Here is a 24237-nt window from a genome sequence, read left to right as displayed (position 1 = left end):
TTTAACGTAGTGCATAGTGACGTCACCCAGTGCGCACAGCGCGGCGGCCAATGGGAGCGCGCGTTGCTGGGCGGTGGGCGCGGGACGGGCTGGCAGCGGCGCCGCCATGAGCTCCATCGGCACCGGGGTGAGTGCGGCGTGAGGGGCGGCGGGGCCGGGGCCGCCACGGGCACAGCGCGCCCGCCCGGCCGCCCCCCCCGGCCCCCGCCCCACCCGCGGCCGCACCGGGCCCGCGGCGAGCGCGGCGCGGCGGCTCCGGGGCGCTGCGGGCGGCTGAGTCACTGCGGCCCGGCAGGCCCGGGGAACCGGCGGCGGGGCGGGGCGGGCGCCGGGATAATGCACTGCTTATACCCCTCTATATAATATACATTATGCATTTCAAATATATTCCTGTGATCCATGCGTTTGAATTAAGTGGGGACTTGCAGGGAAGCAGGGGAGGGACTGTGGATCGGGAGCTGCAGTGATGTGGCAGAGAGCAATGCGGGTACAGAGTGACACAGGAGAAAGTGAGGGTGGATATTGGCAAATAATTCACCACATGAGGGTGTGGGGCCCTGGCACAGGGTGCCCAGAGCAGCTGGGGCTGCCCCTGGAGCCCTGGCAGTGCCCAAGGCCAGGCTGGATGGGGATTGTGGCTCCCTGGGATGGTGGAAGGTGTCCCTGCCATGGCAGGGTGGAACTGGATAATCCTGAGAGTTCCTTCCAACCAAACCACGCTGCGATTCTGTGAAATGTAAAGGCAGACAAATCTCCCGTGGGTTCGGAGTGTTGTGTAATGCTCAGTGATTTCACATCCAGCACTGTGAAATGGCCTCTCCTGACTTTTTTTCCCTGTGTTCTTCTGTTTCTGTGTCTTATGTGAGAGGTCAGCCTGCTTTGGGGACTTCACACCACCTCTAGCAGTGACAGTCTTGAATTTTTTAAATGAATAGGCTTAATTTTTTAAATGAATAGGTTTCAATGAATCTGAAAATGCTGTGATATGATGTGGGTTTTTCTTCCTGAGAATTGTGGTTTTTTTTACAGTATGACCTGTCAGCCTCCACGTTTTCTCCAGATGGCAGAGTGTTCCAAGTGGAATATGCTATGAAAGCTGTGGAGAACAGCAGGTAAGATACAAATGTCTGCATCAAATATTTGCTCTTTTGGCTTGTTTTACAGCAGTGCTGTTGGCCTAGAGAAACATGAGGGTAAAATTGGAGGGGTGAAATGAGTTCTGATCTAAAAGCCCATTTTAGAGATGTGGATTGAGGCATGCTCAGCACCTTCCTTGTAAATGGGTATCAGCTTCCTGGGGATTCCTCCTGACATGGAGACATCCCAGTGTTGCTGAAGCTGCTCTGGGAGTGTCTCTGCTCCCTGGAGTGTGTGGGAAGGAATGTTGGGAATGGAAAGGCAGTGAGATGGATTGCCAGGGTCACCCAGGGGTCTGTCTGCTCCAGATCAGGATTAGAATCACAATCCCAGGATGATTTTTGGGTTTCAAGGGACCTTTAAGACCATTTTGCACCCCCTTGTTTTCAGCGCTGGAGTTGTGACCAACCTACCTTGGGAGAAATCTTATTTCTTCTGTCTTGATAATTGTCTGTGAAGTATTTTACCTTGTGAGGAACTGACATTTTTCTTGTTTTCCAGTACAGCAATTGGGATAAGATGCAAAGATGGAGTTGTGTTTGGAGTAGAAAAATTGGTGCTGTCCAAGCTCTACGAGGAGGGCTCCAACAAACGCCTCTTCAATGTCGACAGGCACGTGGGGATGGTAAGGCACTGCAGAAATTGTGAGGTGACCCCCTCAAAAGGGTGAATTTATCAGTCAGAGAGTCAAAAATAAGTAGATTAAGAAAGTAATGTTAATGTGTGTGTGTGTATGAAGTCAGAAATGCCAGTGGTTTTTGCTGTTTTTTGTAATGTATTCTTTTAAACATACATTAGTAAAATCCAGACTTGAGGTAGGAGTGTGTGTGTGTGAGTGTTTGTGTATTGTGGGTGTGTGCTGAGCTGTGCTCTCCCTGCAGGCTGTGTGTGTGTGTCTGTCTGTGTGTCTGTCTGTGTGTGTAAGCAGCTGTGTTCTCCCTGCAGGCTGTGTGTCTGTCTGTGTGTCTGTCTGTCTGTCTGTCTGTCTGTCTGTCTGTGTAAGCAGCTGTGTTCTCCCTGTAGGCTGTGTGTGTCTGTCTGTGTGTCTGTCTGTCTGTCTGTCTGTGTGTCTGTCTGTGTCTGTCTGTCTGTCTGTGTGTCAGCAGCTGCTCTCTCCCTGCAGGCCGTGTCTGTCTGTCTGTCTGTGTGTCAGAGCAGCTGTTCTCTCCCTGCAGGCCATGGCTGTGTGTGTGTCTGTCTGTCTGTCTGTCTGTGTGTCAGCAGCTGCTCTCTCCCTGCAGGCTGTGGCTGTGTGTCTGTCTGTGTCTGTCTGTCTGTCTGTGTGTCAGAGCAGCTGCTCTCTCCCTGCAGGCCGTGGCTGTGTGTCTGTCTGTCTGTCTGTGTGTCAGCAGCTGTTCTCTCCCTGCAGGCCGTGTCTGTCTGTGTGTGTGTCTGTGTGTGTGTCACAGCAGCTGCTCTCTCCCTGCAGGCTGTGGCTGTGTGTCTGTCTGTCTGTCTGTGTGTCACAGCAGCTGCTCTCTCCCTGCAGGCCGTGGCTGTGTGTCTGTCTGTGTGTCAGAGCAGCTGTGCTCTCCCTGCAGGCTGTGGCTGTGTGTCTGTCTGTCTGTGTGTCAGAGCAGCTGCTCTCTCCCTGCAGGCCGTGGCTGTGTGTCTGTCTGTCTGTCTGTGTGTCAGCAGCTGCTCTCTCCCTGCAGGCCGTGGCTGTGTGTCTGTCTGTCTGTCTGTCTGTCTGTCTGTGTGTCAGCAGCTGCTCTCTCCCTGCAGGCCGTGGCTGTCTGTCTGTCTGTGTGTCAGCAGCCGTTCTCTCCCTGCAGGCCGTGTCTGTCTGTCTGTCTGTGTGTCAGCAGCCGCTCTCTCCCTGCAGGCCGTGGCTGTGTGTCTGTCTGTCTGTCTGTGTGTCAGCAGCTGCTCTCTCCCTGCAGGCCGTGTCTGTCTGTCTGTCTGTGTGTCAGCAGCCGCTCTCTCCCTGCAGGCCGTGGCTGTGTCTGTCTGTCTGTCTGTCTGTGTGTCAGCAGCTGCTCTCTCCCTGCAGGCCGTGGCCGGGCTCCTGGCTGACGCGCGCTCCTTGGCTGACATCGCCCGTGAAGAGGCTTCCAACTTCAGGTCTAACTATGGCTATGACATCCCCCTGAAGGTGAGAGGGCAGCTCTCAGGGCTTTTGCCTTTTATTCCTGACATGAGAATGAAATTTTATTCCCTGTTTTATTTTTCCTGTTTTTGCACACAGCACCTTGCAGACAGAGTGGCCATGTACGTGCATGCCTACACCCTGTACAGCGCTGTCAGGCCCTTTGGCTGCAGGTGAGTCTTGCACACACACTCTGTTTGTCAATAGCTTTTGCTGGAACTGCTTCAGTTGTCTGAGTTCTTTTTGGAACCTGGAATCAGTAACCCACAGTTCATCTCCTAAAGAATCCCTTCCCTTTCTTTTTGGGTATGTCTGACACCTCAGGTGAGAAATTTGTATTCCCATAAGGCTCTGCCAGCCCTCTACAGAGCTGGTTATTTGCCCCAGGTTTTTAAAGTGTGAGGATTTGTGCCAGTCAGTCTGTGCTGAACTTCCCTGTGCAATCCCCCTGCTTGCCCTGACAAAGAGCAGGTTACAGCTCTGTGTGACTCTGGTGCCAAGGGCTGATAAACAGAGACCTGCTCCAGGCCACTGATCAGTAAAATGCTTCTGGCAACGTGCAGGTGCTGTTGTAGGCACATTACTCAACAGTGTAGCAGGACAGGAGGAGTTCTGCTCCAGGAAGGGTGTAGGAAACCCAAACTGGTGTAGTCTCTCTAGTTCTGTGTGTGTTGGTACAAGGAAAGGTTTTAATTTCTCTTTTCTCCTCCAGTTTCATGTTGGGGTCCTATGATAGTGATGATGGTGCACAGCTGTACATGATTGACCCATCAGGAGTTTCATACGTGAGTGTGTCAAAAACATTTCCATCTTAGCATAAATTCCTTTTCTAGCTGGGAAAATAGTGTTGGTCCCAAAGAGCTGCTGTTGTTTTCTCCTTTTGCCTGGGGAGATCTCTGCTGAATCACTGCTGCCCCTTTGCACATCCTTGTAAACAAACACTGTGTATTTCTTACAAGTGCAGCTGGGAAATGAGTTTAATGTTTGTCTGTCAGAAATTGAGAGTCCAGTGAGAACTCCCATGCACTGCTCCAGAAAGACAAGAATTGCAGTGATGCCCCTTCTCTGAATGCTTCAGCTGAGAGAGGGCTGCTCCTCTGGCACTGCCTGCCAGCAGCAAACCAAAGCAAAACAGAATTGTCATTAATTGTTGTTAGTGCTGCATTTTCAGCTGTGTGTTACACACAGGTCAATGCACACTCTTTCTGCTGGATTTCTTAAAATTTTCTTGCAGTATATCCAGTACCATGGCTGTTGAGAGAAATAGAAATGTTTACATTTTATGTGTTGACACTTCAAATACATTTGCAGTAGGTGGGTTTAGCTTGGGGTTTGCTTGGATCCTGTAGAACTTCTGTAGCTCATATTTAACTTCTCTCTTCAAACTAATTCTAGTTTATTCTTCCATTTTTTATAACAGCAATTAAAAAAATCTATTACAGCATTTTGAGCTGATAAATTTCTTTCCAGGAATTATTGAACACTTTTTTTTATCAATAGTGGTGGTACTGATGTAGTAATTGGGCTCTATTCAACAATTTGGGGATGTGCTCCAAGAGAGAACAATTCCAAGGGTTTTTTGGCCTCTCATTATGAGTAAGGTGGGGTTGTCATGTGCTAAGTGACAGTAAGAGGTGTAGAGGGTCTGGTATTTAATTAAATTTTAATATTGTTTATTTCTTTTTTTTTTTTTTTTAGGGTTATTGGGGTTGTGCCATTGGTAAAGCCAGGCAGGCTGCAAAAACAGAGATAGAAAAACTCCAGGTATGGTCTAACAGTGTTGTGCTGTCTCAAGACAAATATTCCTGCCTTACCATGTTACCTTTTGGGTGCCTGAAATACATAAAATGCAGGAGAAGCAGGTGAAATATTTTCTTGTACATTTGCCAGTGAGCCAAGTGAGTGAATATAAAAGTATAAATGAGTTTTTAATTCTGAATGAAAACCATAGGGCAGCATTGGGCAGGGTGCTGTATTTATTTTTTCCCAAAGGTTTTAGACGATTCTGCTCTTGCTAAGGACAAACTGGTCTGTGGAGAGAAGACAACCAAAAAGTATTGAAGTGTGCTTTTAGCTGATTGAAATTATTTTAGAATCTTGAAAGATTTCTGTTTTCCTCATGTGTTTTAATATCTGACACCCTTGGGGACAACATGGAATCAAAATCCTTCTCCTGGTCTGTCTCATGAAGTTATGTGATAAAATAGAAATATATTTTTGGTCTGCAGAGGGATGTCACAGCTGTTCATGGAAAGGTTCAGAGTTTATATGATTGTTCCATTTTTAAGAATAGCCTATTTATAGTGCTGTAGCATCATGACTGAAAAAATACAGGAAAAATGAGAATGTTCTAGACTTGATTCACTCAGTTTTGAATACCAAATTAAAGGTGAGAGGCCTGCATGATCATTTGATCTTTATTCTGGAATTGTGGCACCTGGGAAATCATAATTCAGTTCCTGTGTGTGCACATTGATAGCACACAAATTACTCCAAATATTCATTTTCTGTGCAGTGCTGGGATTTTCCAAAACTTGTGCAGTTTCTGATGTGAATTCCTGGACCTTGGCAGCAGAGCTGTAAATGCACATCTGCACAGAGGTGTGGCACAGGCCCTGCTGAGGGGTCCCCAGTACTGAGGTGTGGGATCCTGCCCAGCTCTGTGGGGTCAGTCCAGCCCCACCTGCCCAGAAATTTGCCCACTGTGGACTGGGCAGGTTTGCAGGTCACAGCTGATTGTGACAAGGTGAATTTGTCAAAGCTAAGGTGGGAAAAGCAGAAGTACAGAAGGTTTTGTGGGGTGATGCAGCTGATGGCCAGCTGGGATTTGTTTGTTGGGAGAGATGAGTGCAGGTGGAAAGGGAGAGGCAAGCAGGGAGTCAGGACTCCATCCCTGCCTGGGGGGGCTGCAGAGCAGCTCTGGCTGGGGAGGACACTCTGTGAAACCCTGAGGGGGCAAGAAGAACACCCTGCATTGATCACATCCTGTGCATTTCATGTCTGTAACTCAGCTGTGGGAAAACTTGTAGTTGTGCAGGGGCTGCTTTAATCTCTTCATTTTCTGCAGCTCTGATACTGTTACAGGTTTTTGATACATGGACAAGATCATGATTAACTCCTGGGATAAAACTGTTCACATTGTTTACTTTCATTGTCTGCAGAGTTAACATAGCTGGGATGGGAGAAGGATAATGGCAGAAATTAAATTGACTTCAGTTTTCTTTTTTGCAAATATGACAGCAGTAGAGCTTTGGGTTTTCTGTTTGACTGCTCACTTTATATGCATGAATATTCATCATTTAAATGTTTGTGTGGCACAAGTTACATTTCCGTTCTGGACTGAGTGTCACAAAGGCAGTGGGTCTGTGTTTAGGGAATTCTCCAGATGGGATTGTGATGGCACATGTGTCTAACCAGGCCTGGGCATTTCTTCTGTGCCTGTTGCTTCACCCCAGAAAGGGCTGTGACATTCCACATAAACTCCTGTCATCTTAATCCCTTCACCAGGGCCTTACAACTGCCTGCCATGCAAAGAATTTGAAAATGTTTTGGGAATTGGAAGAGATGGTAAATTGCATTAATGAAATATAGGAAGATATATTACTGCTTCATAGGCCAGAAAAGTTGAGCTATAAAACACAAGTTTATTATGTGCTGGAAATCTGCACCACCCTTTGTTCTGATGAACTGTGAAGCTGCCAAAAACCTGAGAAAATGTGAAATGAGATGCTGCTGCCTTGCTCAGGCAGGCAGTTGGTTGTTAAACAATAATCCTCCTCTTGGGGCATTACTTAAAACCCAAAATTACTTGCATGAAATGTTGGTAAGACCACAAGTATTCCTATGCTGCCTGGAGGAATACCAGTATTCCATGTGAATATATGTGGCTATTTTATATCAGTTGAGCATAGAGCATCTAGGAACATGCCAAGCTTTGAGGATGCCAGCATCACCAGTTAGGCTGCTGAGATTTCAGCTGCTGAGTGCTTTAAACTGGGAAATTTCCAAGTAGTATTTTTTTTCCTAGAATCTTTCAGTTGTAAGATTCTTCCCTGGATGAATGACTTGCATAGAGCAGGCTGGAAGATGCATTGTAGAGAAGAAATTTGGTTCTGGCCTTTTCTGTTCCTTTGATTACTGAACATGAAATGAAGCTCATCAGGCACATGCACAGCCTCTCCTGTGGAAGATTTATATTCTTTTATTAAAAATCTCATCTCTGTATGTCTTTGGCTTGCAGATGAAGGAGATGACGTGCCGTGATGTTGTTAAAGAAGTTGCAAAAATGTAAGTCTGCAACCTGTTTTTCCAACTTGACAAAAATCCAGCCTGGTGAGCTTGTTTTGGTTTCAAACTGAGGCTGTTCCTTTTCAATTGGGTGTTGTGTGTTAAACTGTCTGACTCTAATCCCTGGTTTTAAAATATTTAAACCAAGTGACAGATGAAGGGAAACTTGTTGGTGTGCTGCTTCTGAAGTAGTTGTTGTTTCAACAATGACCTGGTGCTTCAGAGAGGAGCTGCCCACAAATGATGCTGAGATCTTGGACCCAGCCTAAAAAAAAAAGACTCAAATGCTTGGGAAAGAAGCAAAGTAGAAATTCTTTAAAGGAATATATTCAGTATAGCTGTATTGTTATTAGACATTTTAAAATAATTCATAATAATGAAAATAATTTTGTTCTAGTTCTTCTTCAGCTCAAACTCAGCAGCAGCTCTAGACAGGGCTCTGTTTTTCAGCTCCAATTCAGCTCCTTAGTAGCACTGAACAAGGTAGCAAAGATTTTAATAACTTTTAAACCTAAAATAGTAGGCACAGTCCAGAGCAGTGATTTCTTCAGGAGTCTGTGAAGGTTTACACTTTGTTGCAAAAGGTTTGTAACCAGCTGAAAGGTGAGAAAGGCCTGGAGATGACCTCAGCTTGCAGACAGGAGGGTCTGTAAGCACAGAGGGGCATTTTCCTGGACACCAGTGTTCACTGGCAGTGTTTGTTTTCACTGAAGTGTGCTGCTGAGGGTGTCCTGCCTTCCTCCACTATCTCCAAGGTTTCCACACTGGGTAGGAATTGCTGGTATTTTTCAACTTCTGACTTAGTGCTTTCTGAAGCAAACTAAGAAATACAAAATACAGGCTTCTTAAATAGTGAAGCCACAGGTTATTGTGAGTCCTGCTGTTTTGATGTCTCAGCCCAGAATTGTTCCAGTTTGTTTGCATGTTCTGCAGGAACAGGATGAATCAAATCAGTTTTCTTATTGCAGTGTTACCATTTCTATCCCACAGGCTAAGCAGTGATCACTGCTCTGGCTGGCACTGTGTGTGCTGTGATCCCACTTGGAGTTTTAATTCCCATTTCCATGTTTGCCATGAGCACCACATTGGAAATCTGTACAGACTTCTGATTCAAAACACTGTGTCTGATTTGGGATTTAGTGCTAAGTGTAAAGTGCAGTAAGGTTTGCAGGGGAAATGCAGGACACTCCAGGCTGCATTATAACTGATCTAGCAGTGATGATGCAGCCTTGGTCCTGCAGTATCTAAATCTTCATGTTTGTTCCAGTTAGGGCAACTTGAACATCTCAACCTGCATCTTGCTGTAATGATTTAAGGTGTTGTTAGATTAGCAGTTAAGCTTGGAAAATTCTCTGATGGTTTTTGGTGGGGGAGGAGGCACAAGGAGAGCTTCTATTAATCATGAGGATGCTTGAACAGAAGAAATCTGTGACAGGAACAAAGTATATTTAGCCTGTTGGTCAGTCTGTTCTAATCTGTTCTTTGTCTGTTCCTTTCAGAATCTACATAGTTCACGATGAAGTAAAGGATAAAGCTTTTGAGCTGGAACTCAGCTGGGTTGGAGAAAGTAATGCATTTCTATAATTTCTATAAACTCCAAAAATGTATAACTTTTTGTAACTAAAGCAAAAACATTGCTTCTTAAATTCACTCTGTATGTCAGGTCCTTGTGTGAATTGTAACTAAGACATATTCTTTTTATTGGCAGTAACCAATGGAAAACATGAAATTGTTCCCAAAGACATCAGAGAAGAAGCAGAAAAATATGCCAAGGTGAGTTATGACTTTGGTGTTGTTGCAGTGCTTTGGTGTCAAACTGCTGAGCTGCCTGGGGAATGTATCACCCCAGCACATCCCTCAGTGTGAGCTGGGTTATGGGAAGGGACAGGGGGGAGGCTACAGTGTAACCCTGCATGGTTCTGCTCTCAGGAACTGTTAATTCACAGCCTGCCACAAGTGGGGTCTTGCCCTTCAAAGGTCCATGTACTGATGGGAGCTGTGCTGCCTGCAAGGGTTTGGGCTCTGGGAGAGGGGTGTGAAGCTGCATAAACTCATTGTGTTTATTGCAGGCTGAATTATAAAACAACTGTTAGACTATAATTATACTTTCTTTTTTTAAACAGGAATCTTTGAAAGAGGAAGATGAGTCAGATGATGACAATATGTAACACATTGTTACTCCAAAACAAGTCCAACTTTTCTTATCTTAGAGCAGGTTTGTTTATAATGCATTATGCATGGGATGCTGTTGTGTTCTTGTTGGAAGAAACCAACTGACCAACTTGCACTAATAAATTTTCCATTTTACTGTCTGTTAGCTTTTATTTCAAAATGTATAGGCCAGCAACTGTATCTAAGGAGACATTAAAAAGGAAAGACATTATCAGGCTGCTGTTGCTTCCTAAGCACTCCATTTGAGCCAGGCTGTGCACAGAAAAACAATCTGTTTATACACCAGACAAGTCTCTTGTTAATGCTGCATAGTTTAATATTAAAAATGAGCACTCTGCTCTTCCTTGATTAAGCAGCAGCACAATGTGCAGTTTGTTCACAGCCAGTCTGTGCCTGCTCTAGGCAGAGATGAGGACAGGGCCAGCTCCAGCAGCAGGGCACAGTTCAGGGTGATGTGCACAGCTCACAGCTCCTAAAGCCTGTGCAACACCCAGGAGAGCAGCTAAAGGAATGTTAATCTGAAGTACTCAGCCTAGGCTTAGTGGAGGAGTAGGAGGAATTAAAAACTAATTCAATTTAAAACAGTGCTTGTGTTAAGTTCTAAAGCTGTGAGATCTATTAAGCAATGTAATTGGAATTAATGCTTGAAGAGGCAAACTATTTTTAAACTCTTTTATTCAGCTGTAGTTAATCTTAACACACTTCTGAATCAGCTTCATCAATTGTTGACCTTTCCAGAAGAGAAAAACAAGCTTTGCTGCTGTCATTCCCCACTTCCTAGGAAAACAGCCTGCCTGTTCTGGTCACTTCAAACTTCTGAAACAGCAGATGGGGCTGGGAACAGCCTGGTCTGGTGGAGGGTGACCCTGCCCATGGCAAGGGAGAGCAAGGAGAAGATCTCTCAGGTCCATTCTGACCCATATGATTCTAGAAGGTAATAAACTGTTCTGTTCACCACCACCTTACAACTCAGTTAAATTTTGAAGTCTTGTTTGTACATGCAGTTAAAATTCTAATGGCCCTGCTAATCTAAAATGCATACTTGTGTAATGAATCAAACTCCTCAGCTTTAGGACTGCACACTGATATTCACCAGCACTTAAAACAGAAGCTTTCCCTTACAGGTTGATTTTTAAAGAGGTAATTTGAAAAATACCTGGCCTTCTCCAGTCTCCTTTGTACCAGGACTACAGAGCAGCTTCTGTTTCCTTTTTGTGGCACGGGAAGGGCAGCAGAGGGAGGTGGCTCTGACTGTGTCACTTCAGGCTCCCTGAGCTCCTGTGGGACAGAAGGGGGCAGGACAGGCAGCCTCTGTCAGTGCCACCTCCTGAGGCAGCAGAGCAGCTGCTGCTCTGAGTCAGCAGTGGAATTCCTGGAATTCCAGGGCTCCAGAATGAATTTACTACTGCAGCTTCCTGCTGACTCAGCTCCTGGAGCCACAGGCCAGGCCAGCCAGGAAACTCAGCAGCACCTTAAAGCATCAGCTGAGGCTGATCTGTGCACTGGCAATGGCAGCAGGGAAGTTCCTGATTCTGTTCCTAAAATCACAGAATATTCTGAGTTGGAAGGGAGCCAGAAGGATCATCAATCCAGGATCAGACCCATGAGTTTGGTGTTTGCAGCACACACTGTGAGCTGCTAAAGGGACTGAAGGTTGTCCTTGTGTGGCCACAGCACCCATCCACCCCTGTGATCCCTTCAGTGACAGCCACCCACAGCTGGGGACAGGAGCTGGAACCACCCACAGCCACATTTCAGGGCACAGGGAGAAGAGCAGGACCAGCTGTGCATATTTAAAGATAAAATTGAAGGAATATGAAGAGATAAGAGGTGCACAGCCACCTACTTGCTTATCCAAAATCTCTAAATAACTACTTCTTGAAGAACATGGCAATTTAAAAAGCTCCTCTGAGGACCAACACTTAATTTTTCTGTACCTTTTCACCACAAGCAAAAAGTCCCATGAAAAGCAATTTCAAGAGGCTGTAGAGAGCAGTACATGCAAAGTGCTCCCCAGTGTCTTGCTTGTCATGGCAAAGTTTAGTTAAACAATACCAAGAAGGTTATTACTGGCAGATTATTTTCCAAATTTAATCATTAATTTACCAGAGTATAGACTCAGTTTGTTAATGAAAATTTTATGGTAAGGAAAAAAAACCTACTTTCATTTCCTAGACTGCAGATGGGGAAAGAAAAAATGAGCATTAGAAGGTGAGAAAAGAAATTTGCTTTTTTTTGGTTCAGCATTGCTTCCTCTTGTCAGCAAGGCCCAGGAACATTAGAACAGATTTTTAGCCCAACTCATTCCAGCAGCAAAACTACTGCAACTCCTCTGTGACAGCTATTTTGGTAACCCTGCAGTTCCATGAGGCAACCACACTGTATTTAACAAGTAACTCATTAATTTTAGTTACTTAAAAATTAACTAATTATACAGTAGTACATTAGTCATCATAATGTTTCAGTAATTTAGTCCACAGCTGATAGGCTAAACAGAAACTTCAATGAGTTTTGCTACTGAAAATTATTTACTTGTTGCTATGTCAAACACTGGAGCTGAGAAGGGGAAGAAATGTTTAAAAAAGAAGGAAGTGGCTGCTATGGCCACACTGACCAAAGGAACTAAAAATGCAGTGGGACAGCAAAGCATGATTAAATTTTAATGCTGAAGACCTTTTTTTTTTTTATAAATATATGGAGCTGTCTGAAGGAAATCACTTGGTGAACAAGTTCCAGAAGGGCTCAAGCTGGATCTGAGATTATTTAGGTGACAACTAGATCTGTTCCAGAACAAGAGAAAATAACATTAAATTGCAAACAACCAAAAAGCTTATATTTAGCAGAGGCTCTCTTTTAACTACAGGACTAGGGGGGAAATCTGGCTCTGTTATAAACACCCCCATATCCTGCAGGCTTAAACAACATCTAAGGACAGGAGTTTGATTTAAGCCCAGAGAACAACACCTGGTCAGGCAGCCAACATAAAGGTTTGAAAGGCAGCATAAATTCCTACAGAAGGCAGGCTTGGATCCCCTTCCCTAAAATTAAAATTAGCTTTTGCAGCTGGCTTGAAAATGGCCAGTTATAATTTCAGTGTAACTAAAATGTAAAAATGCTTTGCAAGGCAAACAAATGGCAGGGTGAAATCTTCTGAATTAGAGATTTGAGCAAGAGGTGAGTCTGGGAGTCTTGCTTGGGTTATTTCTGCCCAAAGCACTGGGAAGTTTCAGATCTAAAGATAGCAGAAAAGCAGCACTGCTTCCTTCAGGCTCCACAAGTAGGTTACTTCCTTTGTCCTACTCTGGCCATTTATGGGAACACATCAGAGAGCACAAAGTTAAATTCCCACTTGGAATGCAGAACTCCAGTCCTTGCCATGCTGAAACACTGCAGGGTTCCAATGGGGTGTTCTTGCTCAGGACCCAAAGCAGGGGCTGCCAGCACAGCAGGAAGGAAGAGGCCACAGCCCAAGTCAGCCCTGAGCTCCAAGTCACCCCTCACCCAAGGAGTGTTCCAGAAGCACAGATCCAAGGATGACACAAGAGCAGCCTGTTGAGTGAGATGCTTCCTCCTCCCCAAGTCTCTCACATCCAGTGGCTGTTACTCAGCACCTGGTGAATCACTACTCTGCTGTTTATTGAGGCTGGGTATGTCACATTCCTGTTACAATTATTTAGTCAGCAACTCCACATACAGCAGCTTGGCTCAAGGAAATTAAGAAGGGGACTAGGTGAACTGCAGGTGACAAATGACAAAACTATAGGCTCCAGTATCTGGTTATTTTATCCATCTCCATGACTGCACCAGGGCAGATTTTAGAATATGAAAGTGCACTTGCAGAGTTCAAAAAACAACTTTAGGCTATTGCATCAAGATAATTAATTTTATGCTACTCTAATAAGGCCATAAAAGTTATTGGCTTGGATAAAAGCCTCTTTCCAGCTGCTAGTAGTGCTGATGAAATGATGGCAAGATTGTCAGAAGTAACCCATATATGAAATATTCTGTGTGGCAGACATCCACGAGGCCATCTCCAAAAGAAATCCTACTCATCTCTATTTGGTGCTGACTCTCAGGAAGGAAACTTTCCAAGCAGAACTTGCCTCATGCAGATCTGAAGTATGCCAAGCATTGGGTCATTCATTTGTAACTTCTCAGCACCAAAAATAGCTCGATGGCCTGAGGTTAAAGCCCCACATGCTGAGGGTGTGATGGCCATGTGGAAGCAGCACTGCTGGGATGCTCCTGCCTGTGCACTCCCAGGCACCCTTAAGGAAGGAGATTTGGAACAACTCCAGGGTGTTTTTACAAGTCTCTTCCTGAAGATAAAACCACAGCCATAGAAGGGAACACAAAACAGCCAATTCAGTAATGCATCTCAGCATGACCTTAAAATGAAGTACACAGTTGAAAGATTACAAAGAGAAAAATAGTTTGGATTGTCATGACAATTCTGATGCTGTAATTGCACCAAAAATACAGCACAGAGTCTGTTTTCTCCCCCTCATTTTCTTCTTTCAGTTGCATGTCTGTAAGACAAGGACCAGCTTTCCTCTGCCCACCAGTTTTTCAGGTTGCATGCAGCAAGGAAGTTTCTTCTACTTAAGAACTGAGAGCTATTTTGAGATGCCAACTGCTTGTAACTTTCCTTTCTAGAGCATCTTGCTGCCTATTATGTCTAATTACCCAGAGCTGCAGAAAACAAGTGGTAGCAGAGTTAAGCCTTGCCTTACTGTAAATACATTCTAGTATTTTAGAACACAGGATCTACAACCAAGTTTCCTTTTTCCAGATGGATGCAGCCACCCCCACACAGTGCTCTTTCATCTTCAGTACATTGCTATTAAAGGACTCTGAAAGAGTTGTTTAAAAATGGTTCTTAGAGTTGCTGTGCCAACCAAAAATGGACAACTAGAATGAAGCAGGCAGCAGCATCACACAGTTTGTAGTCCAAACACATGCATATCTTCAGATACAGGAAAAATCTGAAATCCCCTCAAGTCTCCCCTAAAAACAGTAGGAACTGCCCACTGCTAATACCATTTTAGGCAATGTGATAAAACAAGCCAATCAAGGGTTTAGAAAGAACATGGTGTGCTTTATTGCTGCACAGAATTAGATATCATTTGGTTCACACACTGTCTGCATATCCAAAATCAGTCATTAGGATTCCAATTTCACCAGATTAGGAGTAAGTGCAATTATAGTGAATTCACCCAAAAACTGATGCATTCCAAACACACCCACACACCCCCAAACCCACCCAAGTGATGCCTAAATATTTGTAAGTTAAATTTTATCTTGTTTGTTGGGGTTTTAGAGAAGCAGGAAATCTGCTCCTTTCATTACCTTCAGAAAGAACAGAGAGCTGTTCCATGAGACTGCATTACCAGGTGACAGGAGCAGCACAGGAAGCAGCAGCTTCTTTAGCAGAATGTTCAAAGCTCACTTTCAATTCTAACCCCAGGTGCTCCCACAGCCAACAAAGCCCACCAAGGGAGAGCCTATTTCCCCCAAACACTTCTGTGCACATCAGGAACACAAACAAACCTGAAATGCTGTTTGAGGCTGAAGCCAAATGTACTAAATGTGTTTTCCATCAGTTGGTTTAACAAGAGCTGCTTCCCCAGCTTGTGCCTACCCTCACACCAGTGTATCCTGTTGTGCTGTGTACAAGGACAAGACAGATCACTCCCACAAATACATCTTCCATTGATCCAGAATAACAAAACCCTCTAAAAAGCTGTGTATTTTGCTCTGTCAGAGTTCTGAATGTCCCACAGCTCTGTTTAGAGCTGTAGCTAATGAGGTGACACTGCACAGGAGCCCTGCAGGGGAAGGCACATCCCTGAAGGTACCAACTCCAGCAAACAGCACAGTCTGGCAATTAATTAACAGCTTTAGTGTTGATGGGGCAGCCAAGTCCCTGGCCACCTGGAAATGAGCTACCTGGAATAACAGCCTCCAAAAACACACACAAATGAAAAATGGCTTTGGAAAAGATGGCTGAGCAGGAAAAAAAAATCAGAATTTAATCACTGGCTGAACTGTAGGTTCTCACCAACAGCAGCTACTTACAGCTCAAAACATTTAATTCAAAAGACTTAGGGCATTAATACTTTTAAGTAAGAATCAATACTGACCAACTGCAGTCTTATTAGCTGAGGCTGAAAAGTAAATTAACCTGCAGTGACTGAAATCATTTGGACGAGCAAAAGCCCTGGAAGAGAGGCCATGCAAGTACTGCCCCCACCAGCTTTCTTTTGCTGAACAGCAATGCTGCTGCTTCCCTCTCTGTGCCAGGGTGCAGGCTGGCAGTGCCACACACACACACTTCAGGGACACACACAGAGCTCTGCAGGGTCACAGGAAGGACTGGGAATCCTGCTGGGTCACGTTGCCCTACACTCTGCATGTGTAACAATAAAGGATTTGAATCAGCAGCTTAGCAGTGCAGGCAGGCCTGAGACACCCCTGGTGTGCAGGTGCACATGTCCAAGGGCTCACCAGCAGTGCAGGACCCTGTTCTTTATCTGCACAAGTATGCAAAGATGCATTTTAGTTAAAGTCTGAACCCTGCAAGCCACTTCACAAGCTTTTTCACACACTGGTGTATGAGAGCATGACTCATAAAACCGTTATTTCCTTCTTGGATTTTTATTATATGGCTACTGCTGCAGGAAAAAGTCTTCACAGGAAACAGTGAGGAAAATAAAATCAGTCTAAAATATACACTAGCAACAGGTAGGATAAAAGGATAAACAGGGAAGATTCTTATATATATAAAATATATATTTATATATTATATAGAAATATAAACCAGCAACAGGTAGGATAAAAGGATAAACAGGGAAGATTCTTATATATAAGAATATATATTTATACATGTATTTATATATTATATAGAAATACAAACCAGCAACAGGTAGGAGAAAAGGATAAACAGGGAAGATTCTTATATATATAAGAATATATAGTTATATATTATATTATATTATGTATTATATAGAAATACAAACCAGCAATAGGTAGGAGAAAAGGATAAACAGGGAAGATTATTATATATATAATATATATAATATATATTTATATATTATATAGAAATACAAACCAGCAACAGGTAGGAGAAAAGGATAAGCAAGGAACATTCTTATATATAAGAATGTATATTTATATATGTATTTATATATTATATAGAAATACAAACCAACAACAGGTAGGAGAAAAGGATAAACAGGGAAGATTCTTATATATATAAGAATATATATTTATATATGTATTTATATATTATATAGAAATATAAACCAACAACAGGTAGGAGAAAAGGATAAACAGGGAAGATTCTTATATATATAAGAATATATATTTATATATGTATTTATATATTATATAGAAATATAAACCAGCAACAGGTAGGAGAAAAGGATAAACAGGGAAGATTCTTATATATATAAGAATATATATTTATATATGTATTTATATATTATATAGAAATATAAACCAGCAACAGGTAGGAGAAAAGGATAAGCAAGGACCATTCTTATATATATAAGAATATATATTTATATATTATATTATATATTATATAGAAATACAAACCAGCAACAGGCAGGAGAAAAGGATAAGCAAGGACCATTCTTATATATATAAGAATATATATTTATATATTATATAGAAATATAAACCAACAACAGGTAGGATAAAAGGATAAGCAGGGAACATTTTTATATATATAAGAATATATATTTATATATGTATTTATATATTATATAGAAATACAAACCAGCAACAGGTAGGAGAAAAGGACAAGCAGGGAAGATTCTTACTTCAGATTGCCCATGACAGATCACTAAACCAGAGACCAAGAAAAAAAGCCTGAATCTAACAGAGGTGAAGAAATGAATGCAGCCAGAGTCAGTTCTCTGCACCCATTTCAGCTCCCCAAGTCCCACCTGAGCCATGGGCAGCACAGACACCTCTCACGAAACATTTCCTCCCACTGTGGTATCACAAAAGGCTGGAAAAGTGGCCACACTTGCTACAAAGTAGATCTTAGAAGGTAAATATTTACGGGGGAGTAGCTTCTATTTCAGCATCTTAATTTACTCAAAGACTGCAGTAGGGTTCTTCAAATACAACATGCAGAACTTCAAAGAGTTTTTCTCCTGCTGGTTTTCATAGCAATGAAATAAGTAATTGCCACTCCCAAAGCCACATGGGTTTTGCTTTCAAGTTTTACCCTGTACATTTGATTTAGATGGGAGTTTACTAAAGCAGCAGTAATTATAAACTAGAGATTTGACTTTGTTAGGAAGAATACAGACTATTTAGAAATTCAGGTGGAAGTTTAAATGTTTTCCATTTAAGTTTATTTCAAGAACATAAAATATATTCAACCTGTAGATGTGTAACTGTATTTACCAACAAAACTATTCCTTCAATCCTGTAAGAAACATATTTTCTCCCCTTGAAAGATCAAAACTTTCACAGATAAAGAATTTGCATCAGGAATAAGGTTTCCACCTCAGAAGCCAAGAAAAAAGGCTGCAAACTGCAGAGATAATTTGGAAGCCAGTTAAAAGCATAGAGAATTTAAATAATTAAGTTTACAACACTGGAATGTTTGATGCACTGATGCAGCCTGAACATGCACAAAATACATTTCTGGTACTAATCACTGTCTTGTGCCTGCCATGAGAAATGTTACTCAGAAAGCCTGAAAGGGAACTAATGACAGGTAGATATAAATATCTGATCCTTCACCTTTACTGCTGGCATGCAAAGTGTTCTTTTGAGAAATATGTAAGAACATTCTCCTGTGAGCAGTGCTACCCAGAACAGTAACTAAACTCTCATTTGACTTCAAGCACCTACTTCAAGTTTTGAAAGACAGGCTGATCACTTGATTGCAGGTGATGACAGAATCCTTTGCCACATCTAAATTAAAGCTGCTGCACAAATCTTCAGCTTCCCTGCAGTGCTGTGCAGTTGTTTTGCAACACTGCATGACTTCCCAGCATAGCTGTAACTATCTCACCAACGTCAGGATATCCTTGCAGTCCTGGGAAATAACACAAGAAATTCAGTGTATTTGTAATCAAATTCCATATCCTGCATCCCTTTATTAGACAACAAAACAGAAATTAAACATCTATATTCAGATAACTTAACAGCACTTGCCAAAACATGCAGAAACTGGCTTTAGAATCCACGCTGAAGTAAACCCTGGCAATAAGCATGTAGTTCCTAAATTAGCCAACATTAACATTTGATACAAATATGTCAGCTATCATAAAATTCCATACCAGAAAGAATAAAAATAGCCTCTTACAACACAGCTCTTGTTCTGTCCAAACACAAGATTACCAAATCAGTCTTAAAACAAGGACCATTTTCTGTGTGGCATTCAAAGCTTGTCTGACAGATGTCAGAGCTCCAGGAGCTGAGAGGGCTCCAATTCCTGCACACCCTGCTCACACCTGCAGCCACAAAGCACAACAAAATCTCTGTTGTGCTTTGGTTTATTCAGAAATCTTTGTTGTGCACGTGGTTTGTTCAGGAAACGAGGCTGCTGCTCCCTGGACATCACTGAGGCTGCTGCCAGAGCTGGCCCAGCTGAGCACGGATCACTTTACTGGTGTTACTGGGAAAAGCAGCTACAAAGTGAGTGTTATTCCTGCAGAGCTGATAGAAATGCCAGTTCTGAGATTTTTCTCACACAAGTATTTCTGACAGTGCTCTGCATCACAAATATTTCCATCATTACTCATGTCCAGAAGATACTGCACTGCTGTAAAACACCCAAGAAATCAGCACTGAACTTGAGTGAGGAAATGCATCAATTCTCTTCCTGAGGGCTGCCAGGCTTTGTGTCTCCAGTGAGAACCCTCCCAAGGCAATGATTAAAATCAGCATGAAGTTATGTTTGAACAATTAAATGTCTAAATAATTAAATGTCCATTATCTGAACTTGAGGACAGGAATGCCCCAGAGCTGGGGAAAATGTAAGTAAGCATTTAACAGGTTTCATTCAAGTTAGTTTGGTTTTTTTCCCCCTCTCTCACACACATGATTATAAAAATGAAGGAAGTTGATGCTGACAGTTTAATTTTTCTGTGACCAGGAAAGGTTTGATCTTCCATTTTTACAATCCAGCTATTACTGACTGATTTATTTTGCTGTCAACTTCAAATTTATTGGGATTTTCTCTTTATACATGCACTTCACAATTTCTTACCATGCTCCTCTGAGCAGTTTGCAATCACTTAGATAATACAGCTTTGTGGGGAGCATGTGAATACTGCAGTATTTGTACAGAAATGCTGCAGTTCCACACAGGCAACACTTCTGCAGATTCTCTGTCTATTTAACTACAAAAACACCAAGGAAAAGAGCATTAAAAAAGAACAATGGAAACAGAAATAAAAGGTAAAAGTCTCCTGAACTGTAAAGTCAGAGTAGCACTGTACTTCACTATATAGAAAGAAGATCAGTGTTAAAATAAGATCTAATATTTTTAATGTTTCTACAGGATTTTGGCTGCAATTGTATGTGTATTCTGAGTTCTTTTAGCTACAAAAAATCCAGTGTGTCAAGAGCAGGATGTGATTACTGAACAGAACAAAACCATCTCACTTATCCCAGAAATCTCCTTACTTTAGCTGTGATCTGAAGGAAGCCACGTGATACATTCAGCAGTGACTTGTTCTGCTGCTCTTATAGAGAACTGTAAGATACAGACATTCCTAAATTTGCTTTTTCTTATCCACTGCCACGTGTGGAAGACTTTGGGCAAGATTTCTGGGAGAAGTTTATTTTGCAACTAATACACCAAACACATTTTCAAGTGCTTAAGTGCATTATTTTTACTAATTTACTTACAGCCATCACTCAGAATTCCACGTGACCAATGACCAGTGCCATGCTTACAGTGCTTTAATGCTTTTAATTGTTTTTAAATGAAGAAACTTTTAATTTGTTCAAGCTAAACTTAAATGCAGGCAAAACCTCCCATGCTGTATCTACAAGGCCTTTGGTACTAACAGAGCACAGATAACCCAGCACTGCTGCTTTGAACAGTGATCTAAAAACTGAAATGTTTCTACCTCACAGTGTGTCTGTTTACAGAGAGATTGATCCTACAAGGACTTACTGGGAGTGTCCCACTCTAGAGCTTCTCAGCTGTTAACTGTGTGCAGTGAACACTCCAGGCCATGGTAAAAAGGTTTCAAGTCACTTCCTCTGCTCATTTCTCCCACTCATTCCCAGAGTTTCCCTCTAAGGGTTTGCACAGGGGGATGTGGCACAAAGATCCAGCACAGCCAGGATGGCTGCAAGTTTCAGAGCTGTTTAACAATGACATTTAGGATGAAAAATTTCAGTACCATAGGGCAACTCTTGAGTCCTGAAGTTCCTATCCCAATAAAAAGAGATTTAAAGAAAAATTTGGCTTTTTTTCCTGCCTTGCCAAAAGCAGAGTGTTCTCATTCCATGACACCAGACATCATCCCTAAGCTGCTTGAGAACATTTGTGCTGTGCTGAGCTGCCCACTGGGCATTCTTAGGTGCTCATAAATACCATAAAAGAACAAGTCACCTCTCCTGCTCACTGGCTATAGAGAAATAAAGTCCTTTTGCTCACAGCAGCTTGGTGGGTGATGTGCCATGAGCCTCCCAATTGTGCTGGCTGTAACTGCTACATCCACAGGGACAGGGTTTTTATGCTAGAAATCAGAAACAAGACTGATTAGTTCAATCACAAACTGTTATTTATTGAATGGTTCTACACCCAGTACAGAGATACAAACCATGCCTCAGGAACAGCTCACAATCCAAGCCAGGATTTCCCCAATACATTCCACAGAGATCAGAAGTTCACATTCAAATGGAATTTTGGAAGTTTTGTTAACATTTGGGTTAGACATAATAGAATCAGAGAATGGTTTGGGTTGGAAAGAACATTAAAAATATCATCCAATTCCAACCCCCTATCATAGCAGGGACAACTTTCACTATCCCAGAGTGCCCCAAACCCCCTCCAAGCTGGCCTTGGGCACTGCCAGGGACCCAGGGGCAGCCACAGCTGCTCTGTGCCAGGGCCTGCCCACCTTCCAGGAATTCCTTCCTCTATGGAAGCTCTCAGTCAGTGCAAAGCCATTCCCCCGTCCTGTCACTCCATGCCCTTGGCCAAAGTCCCTCTCCAGGTCTCCTCTAGGCTCCCCTCTGACACTCTCCACTTTATCCCCTGCATAGAACAGAATGACAGCACAGAATCAAAGCTCCCTCAACACTAAATGCCTCAACTTCTACAAATTCTGTAGAGATCTTCAGCCATCTTTATACTTACAACCCAGATCCAAACACCAAAATTCCAGACCTTTCCTCCATGTCAGGCCTTGCCTGCAGTCAATTCCAAACAAGTCCTGTGTGCTTTGTGCATTATTAAACCTTCAGAGCTTACCTGCACCACCTCTGCTCACTGAACTCTCTGGAGAACTGTCCCATTACTTACCAATTGCTAAAGCATCAGATTTAATTAAAAGAAAAAAATACAAAACCCACTTTCAAAGCAGAACTTCCATGGGAACCACACCTAAATTAATAATCTATTTCTGTCAATTAACACAATGGTGCCCTGCTGTTGCTTTAGGTAACCCTTAGAGATGCCTTTTAGCTCACAGCGAGCACTGTCAAACAGATGCTCATCATTCTGGAATAAAAATTACGGATCTGTTACTCCACAATATAAACTACGCAAAACTATAAATAAAATTAAAACTATCTGTATTACCATATGCCACAAAAAAAAAAAAAAAAGATCGGTATAATCTGTCAAAATGTGAAATTAAATTTAAAGCATTTGGTTTTATCATAGGCTTCGGCCTGTAACTGCTACTTAGCAAAGTCAAAGCTCGTCTCTGAGACCAAACTCCCTCAGAGGACCGTGACAGGTGCGGGTGTCCCGCCTCGTACCGCCGCACTCCGTACAGGCAGCACAACCCCCCCGTCTCCCAGAGGAATCCCTCGTGTCCCCGCACTGCTATCGCTGTCCCTGCAGAGAGAACCGTGGGGAAGCGCTGGAGCAGCAGGAGCCGGGCGCGTTCCCTCCCCACACGCGTCACGGGGCCGCTGCAGGGCGGCGGAGCCGCGCCCTCCCCCGCGGGAAGGCGGCGCGGGCCGGCAGCCCCTACCTGCACCCCGGGCGTGTCTCTGCGGGCGCTCGGGCCGCCCCGGCAGCTCCGCGCCCTCACGGCGGGCGGTCCCGGCGCCTCCATGGCGGCCGCTCCACTTCCGCCTCCGGCCGGGCCCGCTCCTGCGCCATCGCCGCCGCGAGCGGGGTCGCCACGGAGACCCGGTGAAGAGGTCGTACCGCCGGGAAGAGATGCGGTGCCGCCTCAGCGGAGCTCAGAATAAACTTCCCGGCCGTTCCCTCCACCGATCCCGCGGACGGTCCCGCTCCTCCCTCTCCCCGCGGCCTAAAATGGGAAAGAGCCGCGCACAAAATGGCGCCTGCGACGCCGCGGCCGCCGCGCCTGCGCGCCGCTGGCGCCGGCTCCGCCCCCATGGCAGCCGTCCCGCCCCCTCCCCGTCCTTCCCCCTCCCTCCCGCCCGTCCCGCCCCGAGCCAATCGCATCGCGTCGTTCCTTTTCCGGTCTCCGCCGCCGGCCAATCCTGTGCTCCCGGGGCCGCGCCGCCACCCAATGGGGGTGCTGTCCGCAGCGGCCCAATGCGCGCGGGGCGCCGGGGCGGCGGCCAATGGGAGCGGCCCCGCTCCCGCCGCTTGTTTATTGGGGCTCGCGCTGCGGCGCGGGGCGGGTCCGCGCGCGCGGGGGGGGGAGGGGGGCGGGAGAGAGGGGGGGCGGAGCGGGGGCCGCGCTCAGCCGGGGCCGCCGCCGTCTGCGGAGGGGCCCGGGCGGCGCGGGGGCTGCGGAACGAGGAGTTCGCAGGTAGGAAGGGACGCGCGAGGAGGAGGAGTAGGAAGGAGAGAAGGAGGAAGAGGCGGCGGTAGCGGCGGCGGAGTTGCGGCTGCCGCGCCGCCGTCCCGGGGGAGGGGACGCGAAGCGGCTCCGGGAGCTGCGCTTTAAACCCCCCCCCGCCCCCCCTCCCCCGCCCTGTGGGAGCGCACGGGCGCGCGCGCCGCCCCCATCACGGAGCGGGACCCCCGGGACCGGGACCCCCCAACTCTGTCCCGGTATCCCCGGGATCGGCCCCCGCGCTCCTTGGGCCGGGGGGCTGCGGCGCTGCCCCGGGGGGCGGGAGGCACAAGTCCCGGGAGGAGGAGGGGGCCCGAGGGGCCGCGGAAAGTTGAGAGGGGGCCGGGGCGGGTGGGGGGCGGCGGCCCCTGAGCCCCGCGGAGCAAATGGCGACGTGACACACACCGAGCGCGGGGCCGCCCGGCGGGAAGCGGCGGCCGCGCTCCCTCGGCGCGGCCGGGACGGGCGGCGGCTCCTTCCCTCCGTCCCTCCCTCCCTCCCTCCGCCGAGCCTTGCCCGGGCTCCCCCCGCCGCCCCTCACGGGGAGCCCCGCGCGCAGCCCTCAGCCTCCCCCGCTCT

At 45.1% G+C, this 24237-nt stretch overlaps 2 protein-coding genes and 1 long non-coding RNA gene across 4 annotated transcripts in view; 2 read left to right on the top strand and 1 right to left on the bottom strand.

The window, feature by feature from the left end:
• Positions 1 to 14: 14 nt before the first annotated feature.
• On the top strand, positions 15 to 9825 carry PSMA3 (proteasome 20S subunit alpha 3). The gene is made up of 11 exons (XM_074543984.1): positions 15 to 127; positions 1030 to 1112; positions 1639 to 1762; positions 3131 to 3232; positions 3326 to 3399; positions 3939 to 4011; positions 4925 to 4990; positions 7467 to 7513; positions 9013 to 9080; positions 9222 to 9286; positions 9637 to 9825. The coding sequence occupies exons 1-11, from the start codon at positions 107 to 109 to the stop codon at positions 9679 to 9681; spliced, it is 768 nt and encodes a 255-aa protein (XP_074400085.1). The 5' UTR covers positions 15 to 106; the 3' UTR covers positions 9682 to 9825.
• LOC106629666 (uncharacterized) lies at positions 8889 to 24220 on the bottom strand. Its single transcript, XR_012580937.1, has 2 exons — positions 19923 to 24220; positions 8889 to 18746 (listed from the first exon to the last, which is right to left on the bottom strand). It is a non-coding gene; the product is annotated as an uncharacterized LOC106629666 (long non-coding RNA).
• Positions 23504 to 24237, top strand: part of ARID4A (AT-rich interaction domain 4A) — a 46534-nt gene continuing 45800 nt past the window's right edge. The window contains exon 1 of one of the 2 annotated variants that reach the window (XM_074543983.1): positions 23504 to 23631. The gene's annotated coding sequence lies outside the window, so the exon portion shown is untranslated. The remainder of the gene's footprint in view (positions 23632 to 24237) is intronic. The other variant, XM_074543982.1, reaches the window with a different exon arrangement.

This window comes from Zonotrichia albicollis, chromosome 6 (assembly GCF_047830755.1).
Source record: "Zonotrichia albicollis isolate bZonAlb1 chromosome 6, bZonAlb1.hap1, whole genome shotgun sequence".
Classification (NCBI taxonomy): Eukaryota; Metazoa; Chordata; class Aves; order Passeriformes; family Passerellidae; genus Zonotrichia; species Zonotrichia albicollis.
This window is presented reverse-complemented; position numbering and strand designations above follow the sequence as displayed.

What these genes read in the sequence shown, in the direction of transcription:
- PSMA3 (XM_074543984.1), top strand. Translation starts at nt 107, where the DNA reads ATGAGCTCCATCGGCACCGGG. An exon ending in GTCAGGCCCTTTGGCTGCAG is followed by an intron (nt 3,400 to 3,938) that starts GTGAGTCTTGCA and finishes TTTCTCCTCCAG; the next exon opens with TTTCATGTTGGGGTCCTATG. An exon ending in ACTCAGCTGGGTTGGAGAAA is followed by an intron (nt 9,081 to 9,221) that starts GTAATGCATTTC and finishes TTTTATTGGCAG; the next exon opens with TAACCAATGGAAAACATGAA.